General features: G+C 33.8%; 2 protein-coding genes across 2 annotated transcripts in view; both read right to left on the minus strand.

Annotated features, from left to right (window-relative positions):
• LOC127862856 (nucleolar and coiled-body phosphoprotein 1-like) overlaps positions 1–21,708 on the minus strand; it is a 270,717-nt gene that overhangs the window by 108,344 nt on the left and 140,665 nt on the right. The window lies entirely within an intron of this gene.
• LOC127862871 (uncharacterized) overlaps positions 6,469–21,708 on the minus strand; it is a 249,354-nt gene continuing 234,114 nt past the window's right edge. The window contains exons 3-6 of the mRNA XM_052402130.1: positions 8,847–8,897; positions 8,599–8,649; positions 7,917–8,031; positions 6,469–7,806 (exon numbers count right to left, since the gene is read on the minus strand). Of these exons, the coding sequence (XP_052258090.1) occupies positions 7,719–7,806; positions 7,917–8,031; positions 8,599–8,649; positions 8,847–8,897 (305 nt within the window). The 3' untranslated portion in view covers positions 6,469–7,718. The remainder of the gene's footprint in view (positions 7,807–7,916; positions 8,032–8,598; positions 8,650–8,846; positions 8,898–21,708) is intronic.

Consider the following 21,708-nt stretch of genomic DNA (forward strand, 5'->3'; position numbering starts at 1 on the left):
TCCATGGAATCTTATCCAAAACACGTAGTTCATATTTCATTATTTTAATGATGTTCACAGTGCAAGAATTAAGTCTTAATATATTAAACAATACATCATAAAACGAAATGGTCGCATTATTTGTCAAAAAAAAATCATACAATTCACTTTAAACATAAATGACTGCTGTCCATGTGCACATCCACGTTTATTTAACTCCGTTTCCTTTCCTATAAACATGCGACTGTATCTTCGACTTAACGTGTGAAAACTGGCTAAATCCACTCAGTTTTCTCTGAATGCATATACAAAAATATGTACTACACAATTCGTGAACATTGTAATTTTGGACATTAAGGTTCCCTATGGGGTACCTACTGAAAAAGCTTTTACTTACCCATATGTAAAATGTTTAAATATTGAAAGCTAAGGTTTAGTTTGATTGTTTATTATCAGTGGAGGTAGATATTACAATATGTTTATATTGAAAATGTGTATTAACTAAGAGCATTTCTATTTAAGAATTGAAGTAGAATTTATTTATTATGTATGCAAAATATGATATTTAAATTTGGACAAAAATCTTCATTGAACATTGTAATAACTTTTTGTGTCTTTGAACAAGACATAAAAATAAAATTTCCCAAGAGAAGGAAATTACACATTTTATAAGTGTTATATCTGAAAATTCTTAGCACATTATACATTTAATTTGTTTCATCTAATTTGTTAATAAGAAATATTACATAAGATTATTATTGGTCGCATACAAGTGCATGTAAAGCACTATAATCATTGAGTTGTGTATGTTTTTAGAACACACATAATTAATTGTATATTTCTATGTTGATAGAAATATAAAATTAATTATTTGTTTTCTAAAACAATTCTAACAGTTAAGACTACTGCAAAGCTGCTTCACATTTAAAACAACATTTTTATCTCTTTTTTAACTCAAGATAATTCTCTTAAAATAGTTCATCTATTGTAAATCAGAACTGATGCAGTACTAGTAAGGACATCCATTAAATTTAACAATAGACTTTAATGTTAAAAAATCTAAAGTTACATATTTACAAATTGGAAATCAAATAAATTTTACATGTTATCATTATTAATTATTAAAATATTGTTAATGTTGTTATCTGTAAACAGAATATATCAAAGGGCATTGTTATATTTAATCTACTTATAACGACTGCAGCTAAAATTAAAATTCACATTAGATTTTTAGCATAATTATACAAAATAACAACCCTGAGATTCCTATGCAAATTAATTATGATACACTGAATAAAATGTTTAGCTCAAGTTTTAAATCCATTCTCTATAGGGAATTTTACAAGCATGAATGCCTGCAGGCCAGGAAGCTGCCACGATGCCCACGTGTTCAGAATGTCAAACATTGCCAGACATTAAGAAGCAAATCATCAAGGTACATTTATAAAAATTGTATCACCTATTATAATACTGAACATTATTTTTGTTATTTTCTAAGAGCTTCAGTGGTATGTTGATTTTGTGACTTTCATAGACTCCTTGTCTGTTATAATAAAGTAGATAGACTGTGATGTACTTAATCCTGAAATACATCATATCTTATAGTTATACTATTTTATTATATAATTTATAATCAAATAAATTGTTTAAATAATTTGATAAATAGGTATTTGTTTTGATATTTGTGATTTGCTATATATATATATATATATATGTATATATATATACATATGTTACTTGCAGATCCTGGACGTGGTTGGGTGTTAGGCGACAGCGGATGTGCATGTCGAACATTCCTAATGACACCCATATTGCATCCAAGTAAGATCAGTTGTGATTTTAAAAATCATAATTTGTTAAAACCAGTTTATTTATAAAAAATCATTTCTATTTTTGGTATAATTAAGATATAACCTGTAATAATTATTAGATAATAAATTGCTAAATAAAATAAAAACAACATAAATACTAAAATGATGTTAAAAAAATAAGGTTAAATTAAAAAAAAAGTAATTATTATGAGCATTATATAATAATCATTATTGTCACCATTATCACAGGAAATGAAGCCGAGGTGCGGTATAACCAGGCACACACGAGCACGAAAAATGTTATTGAGAGGTGCTTTGGGGTTTGGAAGCGAACCTTCCATATACTGCATGTGGAGGTAAATTTAATATTTTATTAAATAATAATAAATTTAATAATTGAATGAATAGCATATGTTTTCAATACAAAAGCAGTAAAAATCAAGATTCATTAATATTTTATCCAGGAAGATTTAAAAGCAACGTTAATGAAGGTTGATATTAAATAATTGGTACTTCATTTCATATTTAACATCCTTGTTTATACTAATATTCTCAATTTAATTTTCATGAATGCATACTTAAGTCTTTACTGCCAAGATTGCCAATATGAAAATAATTACTAACATATGTGAATAATGCAGTAATAATTTTATTTTTAAATTAATTATTATAGTCCGCCATAGGCGAATGGATATTGTTTTGGTGTTGTATACAAACTATACTTCATGTAAGGTCATACCATTCACATTAAGGGTCAAGATTACACAAATGCTTCATGTAATGTTGTACGCTAAACTTCTAAAGTGACCAGCATTTTTCTAGAATTATGTATACATCTTTGTACTTAGAAATTACAGGTTATAGATTTTGTGCTCCAACAAGGGAGAGCATATAGTTGCTGACTTGTTTGTCCTTCCTCTGTCATAATTTTATCTGTTTTGGCGTTGTCCATCCATCCTTTTTATCTGAATGAGATTGTTTTGGCGTTGTTCATCCGGCTGTCACACTTTTTAAATTGACAGGGGATATCATTTCAACGAATTTGCTTGTTATTATTAGTATTTAATTATTATTTACAAATACATTATGGCATTTTTCAGATTAGAATGAAGCCTGCAAAAGTAACGAGGATAGTGTTGGCGTGCCCTGTACTTCACAACATGAGACGGATGTAGGGGGGACCGAACCCGGATATTCAAGACGACCTTGACGAACAACCGGACGTACAGAACTTTGACGGACCAATGGACGGACGTGGTGTTAGAAATAGATTGATTGATCAGTATTTTGTATGATGTTAAAGTGTTTCGATTGTTTTTTTGTTATTATAAATTAAATTTTAAAATATCACATGCATTTGCTATTCTTGTTTACATGTAAATGCCATTATTTCCTCTGTGTTAGTTAATTTTATAAAGAAATAGTGCAATTTATGTGCACTACAAGATTTGAATTGTTTCTAAACAGTAACAACTTTGTAAAGGAAAATGAATTATTTATTGCAATTAACATTGTGAAAATACATGAACATATGTAGTAAAATAAATAATATTGCATTAACTGTTGTTGTTATTAACAAATCAATGGATCAAAGAAAGAGTTAACAGTAAAATGACATTAACAAGAATAATGTTTTTAATGTTTGTCTAATTTGGCTATAAGTAAGTCTGCAAGCCGGGCCACTTTTCTGAAGCATTCTGCCCCCGCCCTGCTCATCTCTGCCTGGCTTTCCAGTGCCTCTAATTGGGCATCTTTGAGAGTCCTTAAAGAACAATGTTCAAAAAATATGTCACAAAGAACAATGTTCAAAAAGTATGTCCCAAAGAACAAGTAATTGATCTTACATTATAATGTACATTTTTTTTATGAAATTGAAGGTTAAACAAAAATACATAATGATATCAAGCATTAACATTTCATGAAGTAAATTTAGGTCCACATCGTACATGCATGATCAGTTGTCAAACGAAAGTACGGTTGATATTCAAATGCATTTTTTTTCTTTCCGGGATAATGGTAGTATTTTGATGCTGCATTAACAAATATAAGTGTATATGAAGTGAACACACCAAAAATGAACAACAGTTGCGATAGACACCTATAAACTGTTAGATGCCCATAATATCTCGAACTTAAAGTTTATACGACACAAAGACACAATTTTGTTTTGCGGATCATTTCGGCTTACAGGACTGGGTGAGTCACGTAAAATATAGAATATAAAATACATTTTTATAAACAACTGCACCCGATTGTATAAACAGTTAAACCGTCGGTAACCACATACCGGCGGTTAAAAGTCGGTAACTTGTTTCTTACTTGTCGGTTAGCGTTTGTATAAAATTTGTATAGTTATGCCGATCGGCTAAAAGCTGGTTTAAACATACCCTGCTGTTGAAGGTGGGTAAGTCAAGTAACCGAAAAGTAACTAACACAAAATGGCCGAGTCGCGCGACATTATTTTGACAAAATGGCAGACATAAGAGACGCTAACCACCGACGACCCAGACAATTTCGACGAGTTGACAGACAAATGAAGGATTTCGACGACGAAGAATTACGCAGACGTTAGATTTTCGACGACGAACATAGACACACTAGTGGACTTGATCGGACATAGGCTATAGAATAGATTTGTGGTCTTTTGACAAGTGAATGGCTAAAATTAAGTAATGACCTAGTTACATTACCTTTATGATCGCATGTTGATTGGACATAAATGGTATGTTGGCGCTTTCTGTTGACGTAGCTGCGTTCTTGTTCACCACCCGGGGAAAGGATTTTTACATGCGTTCCGTCTAAGCAGCCGATTACGCATGGCATACCGAGAAAAGAATAAAAAAACTGTCTGGGCGTCCTTTAGTTCGTCCGTCTAGGTCGGAAATCGTAAAGTCCGGTCTTTCAGCACAAATAAGGCGTCCGTAACTGCCGTCACAGCCCTTGACACCGTGGCAACATCTACCCCAAAAGTATCCCCAATAATTTGAAGGAAGTTCCCCGAAGCATAAAATCTAACTTAACGCTATCATTTTTGCTGCCGCGGTGTCAAGGGTTGGTTTCGTCTCGTACGTCGTTGTATAAAATCCATAAATAATCCATGTAACAAAATAACTGACGATTTTGCATTCAGGGCCTGTAATAATTGTTTTAGAAAAACTATATACAGACACTAAAGCCACCATATCACGACGACAAGCAATATTCAAATGTGTTTAGGCCTATGCAATTGATAAACTTTTAATACGTCATACGTAATGTACTCGACATGACTGCTACGAGTGATCGAGATGGTGAAGCACCTTGCAGGGTAATTGTATTTCTACGAGGCACTATTACACTTTTGTAATGCACTCAACAGATTTTGTGTACATGTCTCAAAAAGTTAATTTTCTGTTGATTCAATCACGGTTTTTTTTATTGCATGACAATAACATGCTATTCATTACTATTATCAAAATGTGATTTATATCACTAGGTATTGAATTACTTATGTTCACATTTTCAAATGAAAGCGATGCAAATAATTAAAATTCATTATTAATGATATATTATTGGTGTCTTCAAATAAGTCGTTTTGTTTTATCAAAGTTCATTTAATATGGGCACGATGCTTGTTTATTATAAAAATTAAACGCTGTGTATTGTTCTACAAACAACATCAACATAGCGTATTTTTAAGGAAGATTCTCCAGCATTAACGCCGCCTGGCCGGACTCTTGTCATGACGCCCATGTGTTCAGGGTGTCTGAACTTTGTCGGCACATGGAGGAAAACCATCAAGGTAATTGTTAATGGTGTCATTGTTGTAAATGATCAATTATTCAATATCTGGGCCCGCTGTTAATGTTAATGATTACAGCGATGAACTTTTCATGATTCGGAATTTCTCAAAAGACACTTGTAATTGTGAACTTACATTTTTAAAATGCCAAAGTAGAACATCTGTCTCTAATAGCGTTGTCATTATTTTTACATGCATGATAACGTTTTCAACTTATCCAGATTACCAGCGAGGAGTATTGCTCGGTGACTCCGGGTATCCATGTAGACCTTTCCTCATGACGCCATACTTAAATACAGGTGAGTTTGATTGATAATGGATTTACCCCGGAACGTGCTAGAATACCACTATTCTTTGCGTTGAAACCAATCTGGCTTTTGTTTTTCAAAATCACATACAATATCAAGCGTTATAAGTTAATCTAGCATGAAGTTCTCAAGATGAGCTATTGTGATCTCCCTCCGTTCGGCGCCCGTAGACGTCCGATGTGCGATTTGCGTGGTCAAATTTATGCTGTTTATAACTATAGGCCAAAGGTTTTCACAAAGCTTCAGGAAACTTTGGCATCATGGTTAAATTGACAATACATGTATCTTATATGTTTATACACCGCAATTGTGTTCTCCAGTCTATTTATTCCATACTATAAAGTAGCAATACGCCGACATTTACTTTATTTATACAGTACAATAGTCCTGTTAAATATTTGTTTTATCTTAAAACATGTAGTCACTGACGCAGAAATAAGGTTCAACACTGCCCATACAGGAACTCGCAACCTCATCGAACGGTTAGTTCGGGATGTGGAACAGGAAGTTTCATGTACTGCATTCAGAGGTTTGCGGCGTGGAACACTATTTAATGTTAATGTAGCTTCTTACAGTCATTATCGATTTTATTGTAACAAGGGCTGTTTGTAAAACATGCATGCCCCCCATATGGGCTGTCCGTTGTAGTGGCAGCCATTGTGTGAATACGTTTTTTGTCACTGTGACCTTGACCTTTGACCTGAAAATCAATAGGGGTCATCTGCGAGTCACGATCAATGTACCTATGAAGTGTCATGATCCTATGCAAAAGCGTTCTTGAGTTATCATCCGAAAATCATTTTACTATTTCGGGTCACCGTGACCTTGACCTTGTGACCTCAAAATCAATAGGGGTCATCTGCGAGTCATGATCAATCTACCTATGAAGTTTCATGATCCTAGGCATATGTGTTCTTGAGTTATCATCCGAAAACCATTTTACTATTTCGGGTCACCGTGACCTTGACCTGGTGACCTCGAGTCATGATCAATCTACCATGAAGTTTCATGATCCTAGGCGTATGCATTCTTGAGTTATCATCCGGAAACCATTCTACTATTTCAGGTCACCGTGACCTTGACCTAGTGACCTCAAAATCAATAGGGGTCATCTGCGAGTGATGATCAATCTACCCATGAAGTTTCATGATCCTAGGCCCAAGCGTTCTTGAGTTATCATCTGACAACCACCTGGTGGACGGACCGACAGACATGAGCAAAGCAATATACCCCCTCTTCTTTGAAGGGGGGCATAATAATATATGTGCATTTTATTACATAATTTGTTTTTTAATATTGTTAAGTTAAAGAAAACTACGTAACCTTCGAATCAGCCTAAATACAGAAGCCCTAGTCGACATTGAAAACAAAGTAAAAATTGTTTATAGGTACCCATTATGTATTTAATATTCTTCACATTTAGTATAATAAAAAAGATAAATATGTGTGGTTGTTTTTTAAATTAAATCATGTGCAGATAAGGGTGAAGACAGCAAAGTGCTCGAAAGGTATTGTCGTTTGTGCAATTCTGTACAACCTCGCCTTGCTCTGGAAGGAGCCCGATGTAGTCGACGTAGTTGTTGACGAAGTCTGCAGCCGACACATACAACGGACAAATAGACGGACGAGGTGTTAGGGCGCACATCGCAAGCGCATACTTCTCTTGAGGTAAGTTATACTAGTACAAATACAGTGTAAAAAAATTCATTTCATTAAGTATTATAAAGAATAAGGCCTACAGAACATAACATTTATTCCGATACATACGAATGAAAACGATTCAAGTTCATAAATCGAACATTATTCAACATTTCTTACGTGTTAATTGTACAAGTTTAACTAAAGTTTGTTATAAACAAGCTGCGCTTCCTGTAAATGGATGGACTTCCTGTAATACTCCATCTGCAACCCCTTTAGCGTTGTTGGCCTGCAATAAAACATATGTTATTTATTAAACAATCAACATAGCTTAAGTTATTATAAATTATCAAACGCGATTTATTACACATGTTTAACATTTTGGTAAACTATTTATACCTTTCCGATGGTGTACTTTTAGACTGCGTTGCCTTCGGCTTGATGTCAGGTCCTCGAGCCATTGTAGCTCCAACCACGTTTGAGTTCTCGTCGTCATGATTTGACACCGCATTGTCTGTTCATACATTACATAATTAACATGTTGCCTTTCCTAAAAACTCATTTTACTCTTATTGTAAGATAAACAACATTGACACAAATTAAACATGAGCTCATATTGAATGTTCCTTAATTTATCATGATGGAAGCGATATATTAAAAATCCATTGCCATAAATGACAATATTTGTGTTATTTAACCAAAATATAATTTACCTGTGTACTTATTTTATCATTTCCAGTAAGATGAGAATGTCATAAATATACATGTATAAGTATTTATTTTTATTTAAAAAATTCGGTCCAGATGTGTACATGTAGATTCAATTTATTATAATTATTATAAGTAGTTGTAGTAGTAGTAGTGGTAGTAGTATTAGCATGAGTAGTAGTTGTAGTCGTAGTAGAAGTTGTAGTAGTAGTAGTAGTAGTAATAGTAGTAGTAATAGTAGTAGTAATAGTAGAAGTAGCAGTAGAAGTAGTAGATGTAGTAGTATTAGTAGTAGTAGCAGTAGTAGTAGTATGAGTAGTAGTTATAGTAGTTATAGTAGCAGTAGTAGTAGTAGCAGTAGTAGTAGTAGTACCTCCATCAGCAGAAGCACCTTCATCAGTAGTATCAATCATGCTCGAAATCCCTGAAAACAAATACAATGACATTTGAAAAATTACCAAGTAGTAGTAGAAGTTGTAGTAGTAGTAGTAGTAGTAATAGTAGTAGTAATAGTAGAAGTAGCAGTAGTAGAAGTAGTAGTATTAGTAGTAGTAGCAGTAGTAGTAGTATGAGTAGTAGTTATAGTAGCAGTAGTAGTAGTAGTAGTAGTAGTAGTAGTACCTCCATCAGCAGAAGCACCTTCATCAGTAGTATCAATCATGCTCGAAATCCCTGCAAACAAATACAATGACATTTGAAAAATTACCAAATTTTGTAATGATGAAAGTAAATGATTTCACAGAAATCAATTGTACTATAAAGTGCTTAATAATGGAATCCCCGTGTGGCACCTCCACAGTTCCCTTGAACCGGAGCAGTTTATCTATTATTAGCCGCTGGTAAAATCGGTTGCAATTGTAAATTTAAATATAAAAACATTATGTTTAAACTTGGGCAATTGGTTCTTATGCATCGTTTTTTATGCATGGCCTAATTCTTATTATAAAAGAAAATAATTAAATATATTTAATAAATCAACCAAAAATAGCACAAATTGTATCACACAGCAAATAAATCAGAGGACAAGACCCGTGTACCAAATGGGACATTCCAAGTAGGTGTTAATTTTACAATATAGACTACTATACACATCTCTAACGTTAATGAAGTCGGACAGCAACTATTACAGATACTTTTTACGAAATGTGTGCTGCTTTATGGCTTGTTGTACATTCTAAAAGACAAAAGCATATGCTCAGATTAAAACAATTCGTATTGTACGATTGATGTAAACATGTGATTAATGAATGCCCGCGACACTTGTGTGAGGAAAAATATCATCATAAACGTGTGAATCAAATTAAATGCAAACCTTCCCACAGTACGACGTGTGGAAGCGTCTTGTCAACCGGAACATCGTCTTGTGCTGAAAAAAGATATTGTGAAAACCAATAACATTGTTATAGCTACTCCTACAAATTGCTATTACTTGTTGTGCTTTATTGAAACATAAGAAAATGTGTATTCTATTACTTGTAGTGCTTTATTGAAACATAAGAAAATGTGTTATGCATTAACGCGAAGTTTTACATCTACATTTTTACCACTGTGACTGTCTGGTAACATTACTATTCAAAATCAACGAAAATTTCGTACAATTGTTCGTGAAATAAACTTAACCAATTAAAAATCAGTGTTCCTTATGGCAATTGCCGAAATTACAACGTCAGATGTGGTCTGGTAAAATAGATGTTTGTAGATACAAAATGCTCGTTTTTATTATTGTTTTTGCATATCTATTCTTACGACACATGAACACTAAAATGGTGTTCATGTGTCGTATGAATAGATATATTCGCGGGATTTAATTGTGGCCACAAGTAAATAAAAACGAGCATTGTGTATCTACAAAAAATCTATGTAATCATACTACATCTAGCGTTGCAATTTCGGCTATTGCTATAAGGAACACTGATTGATAAGGTGTTAACTTTATTTTACGAAAAACTTTACGAAATGTTCGTTGATTTTGAGCGTTATAGAGACTTTAAAGTAACATTATTATTCCAAATCAAGGAAAATGTTGTACAAATGTTCGTAAAATAAACTTAACCAATTAAAAATCGGTGTTCCTTATGGCAATTGCCGAAATTTCAACGTCATATGTGGTCTGGTAAAATAGATGTTTGTATATACAAAATGCTCGTTTTTATTATTTTGCATATCCATTCATACGACACATGAACACTAAAATGGTGTTCGTGTGTCGTATGAATAGATATATTCGCGGGAATTAATTGTGGCCACAAATAAATAAAAACGAGCATTTTGTATCTAAAATGTGCTGTACCATATTTGTTCATTTTTGTTTAACTTGGTCAACGGTGAGTGGTCCATTCCCGACGGCATTAACATTGTCCGTTATTTCGGCCCATATTTTATCTTTTATTGTCTTTGTGTTGGAATTAGCGCCCCCGCTTGAAAATTTCATATTTATTTTGCCTATGTGTTGTTCCATACAACTTTCCAACACTTCTATTTCTCAAAACAAAAATTGTTTCGCTCTTTTCTTATGTCAACGGCGGCCATTTATTTTGTTTACGAAATGTTCGTGCTAAATATACGTCATTAGAAAATGCATTCTGGGAATGTTTTGGTTAAAGTTACCGGTGGTTAAATTCCACTTTGCTTGGTTAGGTAACTTTGCGGTATATCGTGTTTATACAATCGAGTTACCTAAAAGGTTACTTAACCTGAATAACCGCAAACTAACCAAGCTTTTAAAGTTACCGAGTGGGAGCTTTAACCAGCGTTTATACAATTGGGTGCTGGTAGCAAGATGAGTTGCAGATAATTGGTCAGTATCCACATTTTAACTTACTCTGTTAATTCTTTCCAACTCAATTCGACAGTGAAAAATGCCAATAATATCACTTTAAGTGATAAAGATATATATATATATATATATATATATATATATATATATATATATATATATATATATATATATATATATATATAGTGTCTTTCTTAATACCCTTAAATATAATCCTGTATATATTTAGTTGTCAGCAGTCGATTTAGCATATCTTTTCTATATTGAACATAACTTATTGCTGCGGTGTATATAACGAAATGAGCAATATTTGAGTACATTTTGCAGTACGAGTATCAACCTTGTACCTGCTCAATATCGAACTTAATAGGGTTGTGTGCGTTTCTTTTTCGTTTGTATTTAAATAATCGACCTTCAAAATAAACATTTGGATGTGTTTGGTAATTTTGGTGCACATGTCCAGTACGTAAATTAAAGAAGACAAGTTCGGATGCAGGGGCATAATCAATAGTGTTCGTATAATGATAGCATTATCATTCTGACTTAAATAGTTTTAAAACACCGAATATCAGGTCAGAGTGATTTTCATATTGCTATAATTTAGAACGAAACTCACATAATCCAAAATTTGTTTAGGATTCGGTCGATATTTATTTATCAAACTAGTTTTGCTATTTTACTGTTTATAAAACAAACAAGTGGGAATTCTAGCTTAACTAGCGTGGTTCGTCATATAAATTACGTCACTTGAGATACGTCATACATTGGGTTTTAGTTCATGGACACTATTTCTCAACCCTCATTTTTAAGGCAATGTTGAAAATCGCGTTCGTATTTTTAATATTAACGAACGAATATTACACATTTACCTTTTGATTTCTTATCAAATGAACCGTTTTCGCAAAAACTTACAAGTTTATGCATATAAATTTTTGATAAAAATGTATTGCGTCATTCCAAAGTGGATCTTGATTAAATAATATAATGCACTAGCAGCTTTAACTTCTTTCTGTTTTGAATTTATGTCGCCATCGAGTTCATCGCGTCATACACGGATTCATGTTATAATACATTACAAATAATTGTTTCGCACATGAACGTTTCAATAATAACTTCTTTCAGAGCGTTAGATTTAACCTTCGCTAGAACTATCGTCTTCAATTAAATATTAAACATTCTAAATGTTTCGTTTCATTTTCGTACATTGAGTATGCAGTTTGTGAATTCCATATAAGTGTAGAAAAATTGACACTGACAATAAATGAAATAAAACATGCAACTGAGTCCATGTTTCTATATTCAATCATTTTTAACGCAAACAAAGGTGTTGGGCGAGTGGCCACGTAACTAGAACACTAGTATCAATATGTCATAAAACAACTTTTTTCCTCACTGTCAAAAATATAATAATGTTTTAAACATATATTATTATGTTATATTTCTACGTTTTTAACGTGTACAATTTATATATATATTTTTTTATTGTAAAGCAGTTCTGAAGGTGCATCCTGACGTATTTCTGGTGAAAGTACTTGGTTGTCAGATTGTATCAACATCTATGGCCGATCAGTTCAGTATCAGTTGGCGCGAAACATATACCTGAGTCACGTTTGTTGCAGAAGCAACTAACTGGAGGATGACAAATCTCGCCAACAGTAGATGAAAATATCTTTAAAAATATAACATTAATAAAACCTTTGTAGATCTAAACTTAAATTGTATCATAGGACACGGATGCGTTCATGATTAGCGCTTGTCACATAACTTTCACTACGGACGGACGGACGTGGTGAATCTCGATACATTTCACTATTCTTCGAATGGCGGGGCGTAAACACGTAGTGATGTAATGTTGTTTTTTTTTCTTTTTGTTTTTCTATTTCTAATTTTAACTGATGTTAATCTATAGTACATAAGTCATTCATGTTATTACAAGCAGACAGTAGAACAGTTAGTCGAATGCAATTATAGGAGTAACCGCTACAACGCTTTGGATTTAATTCATGCGTGAATGCGTTAGGAGTGTAACTGGATATTGTTTCGAAAATGATTGGAAATGATCTAATAGATCAATGACGATAGATAGTTAATAGCAAAAAGTAAGAGAAGAAATAGTTTGGATTATTCAATTATGTTTTCATACTGACATTTCCGTCAATGGCGGTCCTCCCCCAGTAGCGGCAGCATGGTTCCGTTCCCTTGATACATCGGATATAGCGTGTTTTGTCTATAATAAATATAACATACAGGGATACATTTCATTTCGCCTTTTGACATTCTTCGATATTCTGCCATAACTAGGTAAATTGTAAATCTATGAATTGTAGTTTGCGCCACCCGTGTGTAAGAAAGTCTCCAGACGTTTGCTCAAATGCAAAAAAAAACGTGTTATTACTACGGCAGTCGAGGGTTCGAGCCCACCATCGGGCGAAATATCCCTCAGTGCTAAATTTTGTCGTACGTTAAATCATTTTCATTCGTTAACGTCTCTATAACGCTCAAAATCAACAAAAATTTCGAAAAGTATTTCGTAAAATAAAGTTAACACCTAAAAATTCAAAGTTCCTTATAGCAATTTAGCCAAAATTTCAACGCTAGATGTGGTATGATCACATAGATTTTTGTAGATACAAAATGCTCGTTTTTATTTATTTGTGGCCACAATAAATTCCATGCGATTTAAATCTCTTCATACGTCACACGAACACTTAAATGGTACCATATTAAATATGAAAATTAGCATTTTGTATCCACAAACATCTTTTTTACCACACCACATCTGGCATTGAAATTTCGGCAATTGCCATAAGGACCAATGATTTTTAATTGTTTAGCCTTATTTTACGAAATATTGTACGAAATTGTCGTTGGTTTTGAGTATTAAAGGGGCCTTTTCACAGATTTTGGCATTTTTTAACTTATTCATTAAATGCTTCATATTGATAAATGTAAACATTGGATCGTAAAAGCTTCAGTAAAAAATCAAGAATAAAATTAAAAAAAAGGAAAAGAACATTGCCCGGAGCAGGTTTCGAACCAGTGACCCCTGGAGTCCTGCCAGAGTCCTGAAGTAAAAACGCTTTAGCCTACTGAGCTATTCCGCCGAGTACACATACGTGACGTATTTTATACCTTATATAATCAATCTTCGTAGTTTCACAAAATTTAACGACAAAAACAGAACTCTCCAAATTATTCAATCGTTTCGCGTTGCAACGCTTTATAATTTTTAGGTTTTTAAATCGTCAAACGATGCATATAATGGCTATATAATACCATGGCAATTGTTCAGTAATACTGTTTCCTCACAAATATCATAACTAAACCGAAAATTTGCGAATCTGAAACAACTTTTTTCAATTTTGTCAATTTACCAAAGCGTGAAAAGATCCCTTTAATGTTACTTTAAAATTATGCACTTACCATGATGATGAGCTTCCAAATAATCACTTAGTACCAAGGTTCTTAACACATGGCATCATATGTGCTGCATGGCCATTTGGCAATTATGCTGGTGAATACACCTGAAATATGATTACAGAACATAAAATGTATGCATTGATTTAAACTCTATATGTACCGATATACTTACTCGTTTTAAAAGACTGATAGGTATTTTAGTTACAATTTAGCATGTTTTTTCATCTTTCCCCGTCGCGTGCGTCAATGTTCAAATTGTCATTGATGCTTTTGAGAAAATCACAAATATTGTTGCACGTTGGCTTGGAAGTGTGCATGACAGTAGAATTATAAATAACAGTGGTCTACGCCAGATGTTTGCAGACGGGCATATTCCCTTTAGTCTGAGGCAGATATCACATTCTGGGCGACAGTGGATATGCATGCTCAGAATGGCTGCTTACACCATATCTGAATCCACAGCCAGGTAGTCAGAGTGCCTACAACAGGTATCCATTTATAAAAAATATTTAAAAAAATGTCTGTCAATATTTAACTTATAATAACAGTTCAGTTTATGGCATACATGACGACCACACTATAACAAAACAATTAGTGTTCATACAATTTATTGACAAAACAGTTATTTATAACACATCTGCATGAAAAATTTCATATAGAGCAATAAAAAGTAAATGAATTTTCTTAGGAATGTGTATTGTGTAGAGTGAAATTTTAAAAGAATGATTATTTCAATGTGTAAATATAAAATCATATCAAAAGTTGTAATGGTAAAGTATCTTGATGAAAAAAATCATGAACAGTACCTACCAATAATGGAGTTTAATTAGTTTTGTTTACAAATGTATTGTGTTCTGTTTACAAAATCATTCTCTTGCATGTATTTACCATGTAAAACAGATTTATAGTAACTTTCTTCTTTACATATGTACATACAGATTATATGACTTTCTAGACATACACGAGTAAAATAATTAAAGCTCTTTTTTTCAATTTTATGTTGAAACAGATCATTAAAGATTACACGGGCAAAAGTCGAAAGAGGAATCGGACAACTGAAAAGAAGGTTGGGTGTGTTACATGGTGAAGTAAGAATGAAACCAGAAAGAGTCAGCAGGTACATGTAAGAATCTGTGAAATTAACTAAAATAAATATTGCATAGCCATAAGCTATAAGAGAACATTTAAAATAAGTTTTGTAACTTAAGTAAATACTGCCAAAACATCATATACAGTTTTCTTAGTGCTGGATATGTGACAATAACATTGTTAACATGTGAGAAATGCAATGGAAAAATAAATACATCAGTTAAACATCTTTTGTTTACACAGTAAACAAGTTTGTAATGCACACAATGTGCTTATTGTGAACTATTGCAACATTGCAAATAATAATGTTTTTTTTTTATAATTTAAGGATTATCATCTCCTGTGCAGTGTTGCATAACATCTGTAAAGACTTGAACATTCCTATACCTGATGATTATCCAGCAATACAGGAAGATGATCAGAACGATGATAAAACAACATGAATGCAGGAGTTGCACAAAATGGACTGCGTTACCGGGATCAAATTGCTAATAGATCTACATACTTTTAGATACTATTTGAAGTTTCATGTGAGGCTTAGAAAACTAGACGCACAAGCCTTGGCCAGTATTGAATAAAAATATTACAGATTCTGTGTAACAACTCTACAGCAGCAAAAAATAACATAATGGTAACATCTTCAACAGTTTATTTTTTGATGCTATATTAAAGGGGCATATCTTCAGTATTTTTCTATATAGTTTAGTTTTTAAAAAGTTCATTTTTTATGATTATAAATCGTGAGGAACAATACTTGCTTGGTGAAATTGTTAAAAAAAAGCTAAAGAAACTTAGAACTCACAAGCTTGGATGAGTTTTTTTCTACTCCAAAGTTCTGATACATGTCTATTATTGTCATTGAGCATGCGCATTTCATAATACTTATGTACATTTTATAATAAATATTAAACTACTACAATTTTCCAGCAATAGTGAAAAGTGTACTAGGGAAAACTAGTTATAATTATTAAAATACATAGAGAATATTTGTTACTACAGGCTCGGTGTTGTAAGAAATAAGATTTTTGTTATGTATCAATTTATTTCAGAATATGAAATACTGTTCTGGCCATTGATATGCCCCTTTAAATTTCAAAATGTTCATACATGTAGCACAGTTAATACATGAACTAGAAATTCAACTTCATTCCTCATAATTTAACTGCCTCTTTAGAAGTTTTATTTGGAGGGTTAACTTTTCTTCTTTGAGTTTTTGAACTCTAGTATGACAACCGCAACTGCAGCAGACAGTTTCTATTGTAGCATTACTGTAATAAAAATCAGAACAACTGGCTGAGGAATTTCATTAAATTTTAACCAGGAGAACAATTTAACAATGCTGTGTTTTTTTTTCAAATATAGGGGACACAATTAAAATAAATATAGCACAGTTATTGTGTCTTAGTGCTTGATGATTGTTTTGGAACAGTTTGTTAAGCATAATATTTGCTAAAACTAGTTAGCGAGGCTGTTTTCGGAGAAAACACGAGCTATTGTCATAGCCTGCTCGCCGTCCGCCGTAGGCGTCATGCTAAAACCTTAACATTGCCTCTAAAATCAAAGTGCTTCCACCTACAACTTTGAAACTTCATATGTAGATGCACCTTGATGAGTTCTACACGCCACACTCATTTTTGGGTCACCAGGCCAAAGGTCAAGGTCACTGTGACCTCTAATGTAAAACTTTAACAAAAACCTTAACATTGCCTCTAAAATCAAAGTGCTTCCACCTACAACTTTGAAACGTCATATGTAGATGCACCTTGATGAGTTCTACACGCCTCACCCATTTTGGGTCACTATGTCAAAAGTCAAGGTAACTGTGACATCTAAAAAAAAAATAATAAAAAATTTCTGACAAGCTTTCGCAGCCGAGCGTGGCACTCGTTATGCGGTGCTCTTGTTTTAAAAAATCATTATTAGTAGCAATTAATTGGTCTGACACACTTATAGAATTTTTCATTCCAAACACAACTTTGTCAGATTGACTAAGCAAAAAGAAAGAAATGGCAAACACTATAATATTGAGAAACTATAAAGATGTATTTTATTGTTCCTTTTACTTTATAAAAAGTGAATTATGTTTTGTTTCTGCACATTTATCAATATATATGAGTCTGTTTTAATTGCAACCTGTTAAATTTAATTCCTGTTAAATAAAGTAAATGTATGCATTTTAATTGGTTGATCATTAATAAATATATTTTTTAAATAAATTTGTTTTGTACCAAAATATGCCCATAATGTGTACAAGATAAGTACCTTGTGGCATCATTGGCAATTGCAACGGGTCCACTACCAGTAATTGACAAGGCACGATTAAGCCTGTTTGGTGCTGCAGTCGGCAGATGGACTGCAGTAGCAGTGTTCTCCGGAAGCACCGGCGGCCGGCGATTTCGCCGGCTACTGACAGTCTAGGCGCCGGCTACTTTCCCAAAATATCAATTGGAAACGGCGCAAAAAACGCCCGTTTTAATTCCAGTTGTGACGCGATTTTTCAATTTCGTCTTTCTATTAACTAACCGGATGTTTCTATTCTAATGCGCGTTAATTTTGCGCCGAACAGGAAGAAGCACGGATAAAACCGATCGATACAGTACACTCCACGCGTTTTCCCCAATTTCTCTCGCTTCTCCGCGGTCAGTGACCTGGAGGGAGATTAAGAAAATCCCGCCATACGCGGCGTTTGCATGATTTTGGACGCGGCGGTTAACGATCGGCAAAATTGATAAGCCGACGCGGCGGCCCTCGGCGTTGGCAACGCGGGGGAAACTCCGCGTTTAACGAGATAACGATCAATTTAACGTTGTTTGACTTCCTGATTTTCAAATAAAATTACATTAATTACAAGTACATACATGTAGTATAATATATACAATTAAAAAACAACAACCAAGATAGATCGATCCCGACTTGGTTGTAGAAGTAGTTGTTGTTGTATATAAAACTCGTTGATTTACGACAAACAAAGCGACGTCTTTTAACTGATACTTATTAATTAATATAATCACAGTTTGCAACATTGTTTTTATTTTGATAATTTAATCCAAAGTTGTCATGTTAGCAGGTGTTTTTTCTTTACTGAACATGAAGACAAATGACCGAGGACCCTATAAAAAGTCTCGCAAAAATTCGCAATATGTGTGAATTGACAGTTTGACGTCATGAAAGAAAAACCGCTTCCTGTCTGAAGGCATGAAAAACACACTGTTCTCGCCGACAAAATTGGCTTCCTTTGTTTGGCAATCAACACGCTAAACCAATGGGGTGTTTATAACTCAATAGCAACTGTCGAAATATGTAACTGCGCGTGCTTAGCTCCGCCTTTCGAATCTTTTACAGGAAACAAAGGGTGGAGTTTAACAGTTAATTGAACACGTGTTTTACGAAAAGTTGAGTCCTGAATGGCCGTAATTACTTGGTCTAAGCTTTGACACAACAAATAAATCTATCTCGGATTTTCCGACAAAGGCCATTTTCCGACAAAGGCCATTTTCCCAACTTTTTGTACAGTTACTAATAATGGCGTCCGCGTGTTTACGAAATTCGAAAACACATTTATCTTAAATAACGGTGTCTTGTTGGATAATTACTGGATTTTATTTTTTTATTTTATTTTTTGGTATGCCCAGTAGCACACTGCTAACGCGGTGTTGCGCGGCGGTCACTGATAAGAACGGAAATCGTCTGCATTTACCGACTTGGCTAAAGTAATACACGCCGCGGGAATTAGCGAACGCGGCGTAACGCCGAGCGTTTTATCGAATTCACCTCGCTTTCCAACGCCGCGTGAACACTCGCTAGCAGAAAACAACCCGCGGAGGGAGCGCGTTTTTTTTGGGGAAAACGCGTGGAGTGTACTGTAGGTCGTATCTTTCCGTAAAAGATTATTACCCTTTTTTTAAACGCTCGTTTTTCACGGAGATTTCCGAACACAGATGGTATTTTTAGCTTACTAAGGAAAGTTTACGGCTATTTTTAGCTTCGAAGATCATTGTCATGTAAATGCGCCGTATTGGAAGCGTTCCTTCGAGTTTGACCGAATGATTCTGAAGCTGAAGACAAGATGCCTCCACCAAAAAAGAAACTAAAAATATTCCCAGTAGACTCCAGTCAACGAACTCTAGCCGATTTCTGTAGGCCAATTCAAGGTACAAAGAACAATCCGTTTTATATAGACCAATTTTATACCATCGATAGGTTTCTTCCCTCTTTTAGATGTACAGGTCTCCTCTGGATTTGGATCGGGGTTCTTTGGACCTTGCATTGGGTGGTGCCATTGGTGGGGAAGTCTCGGAAATTATAATTCTATGTTTGTTTTGAACATATTGTTCAAAAGAATTTTCAGATATCAACACATTCTAATAATCAACTATGACTAGTTGCAACAATCCCTGGAAGAGAAAGGACTTGAAAAAGCTACAGAACGACCTTAACCAGTTTGTCCAAGTGCAGCCTGAGCCAGCCCCACAGTTTGGAGAAGCAGAATACCAAGATGCCCTCCACGCCCTTGGCATGGATGACCAAGGATCTGGGCTAGATTCTGACTATGGATCTTCAGATTCAGATTATTAAAAAACAGTTGTTGCAATTACATGTTTCTTTTTTCAAAGTTTGTGAGAGAGTTATTCAATAAATTTCAAATAAATATTTTATTTTCTATGAAAAATGCTAGGTTACTTCAATCTAAGAAAAACTCCCTAGAATGCACCAGATTGCACCATTTCACTCATGTACTTTTTAACAAATCCTGGGGGAGACCCCCCATACCCCCCTGGCAGGAGGGGATACCCCTTCCACACCTACCCCACTCGCCACTTCGCGGCTCGTGCACGCGACATACCGCGTGCTTAGTCACTGGCTACTTTAAACATATTTCTGGCTACTTTAGATTTTATGGAGAACACTGTGCAGTAGCCGTCTGAGTCCCTTGAGATGCCACAGGGCTTTGATTGACCAATTTAAAAAAATGATTATCATTAATTGCTTTGTCAACATATTGCATATAAACAATCAGGCCATTTTTGACATTTTCGGGGGAAAAAGAACCTAGATGCATAAGGGATTGTTTATGTTATTCAATTTGTATTGTATACAAGGGTAATAATATACTAAAATAATTATGTATTACACTGTAATAGATATGATATAAGAATTTATCTTTTAAATCTCTTTGGATATGATAAAAACTGGAGAATAGTGTTGTTTATGTGCTATACGGTCTGACAAAATGATATTGTATAACTGTTACCCCCCCCCTCAATTTTTTATATAAATTACCTATCGCCAAATGCATCAAGTTGCAGAAACCCGCTGTCAAACGTTGTTTCAACTATTCCAACAGTGTTGGAAGAACTCCGACCCACAACATCCATTATTGCCTCTGTCACCGGCCCTAATACAGTGGTGACAGCTCCACCACCTGCAGTATAGTATTTTTTTGTATATTGGGTGATAAATTGAGGGTTTCATGGCATATTTTAAATATATTTAATATTTTTGAACAAATATTTGATATTTTATCAATTACACTGAAACAAAAAATGTTGAATAATATAATGGTTACTGAATAAAAAAACAATTGAATAATTGCTCATCAGACAGATATTTTAGGTAGACAATTATGACCAAACAATTTTCCCGTTAAACAAAAAAAATAATAATTTAACTCATTATATTACATTTACCAAACCTTGAGGATTGGAAGCTTTTATTAAGTTTATTTAAATTTATTATTAATACAAGTGCAAACCTGTTTTGTTTTGTGCAAATAGGTTGTCCTGATATTTTGACCTGTGGGTTTGGATCAAGTTGTCCCACTTTTTATGTAGGACCACAACATCTCTAGGGTACTCTGCCCTCATGTTGAAAAGTGTACATACTTTTTCCCACATCAACTGTGTTGAAGTTGAAGTAATTGCTGAAAATATGATATTTGCATATCAAACTGTAATAGTTTTATTTGAAATATATGTATGTATTTAAACAAAATCAAACATGACAGTTGTACCGATACTTAATTTCCTTAGTGACATAATTTCAGGTAAATCCCACTTTCGACTTTGTGTGCTACAATATAGCCCAACAGAATTAAGCTGTACAAATATTAAACTACTTTTTATATTGGTAATATTAAGAGCCAAAAAATTTAGCCCTATATAAAAAGTAACTCTAAAATCTTTGCTTGTCTTATGAATA

Source organism: Dreissena polymorpha, chromosome 16 (assembly GCF_020536995.1).
Source record: "Dreissena polymorpha isolate Duluth1 chromosome 16, UMN_Dpol_1.0, whole genome shotgun sequence".
NCBI lineage: Eukaryota > Metazoa > Mollusca > Bivalvia > Myida > Dreissenidae > Dreissena > Dreissena polymorpha.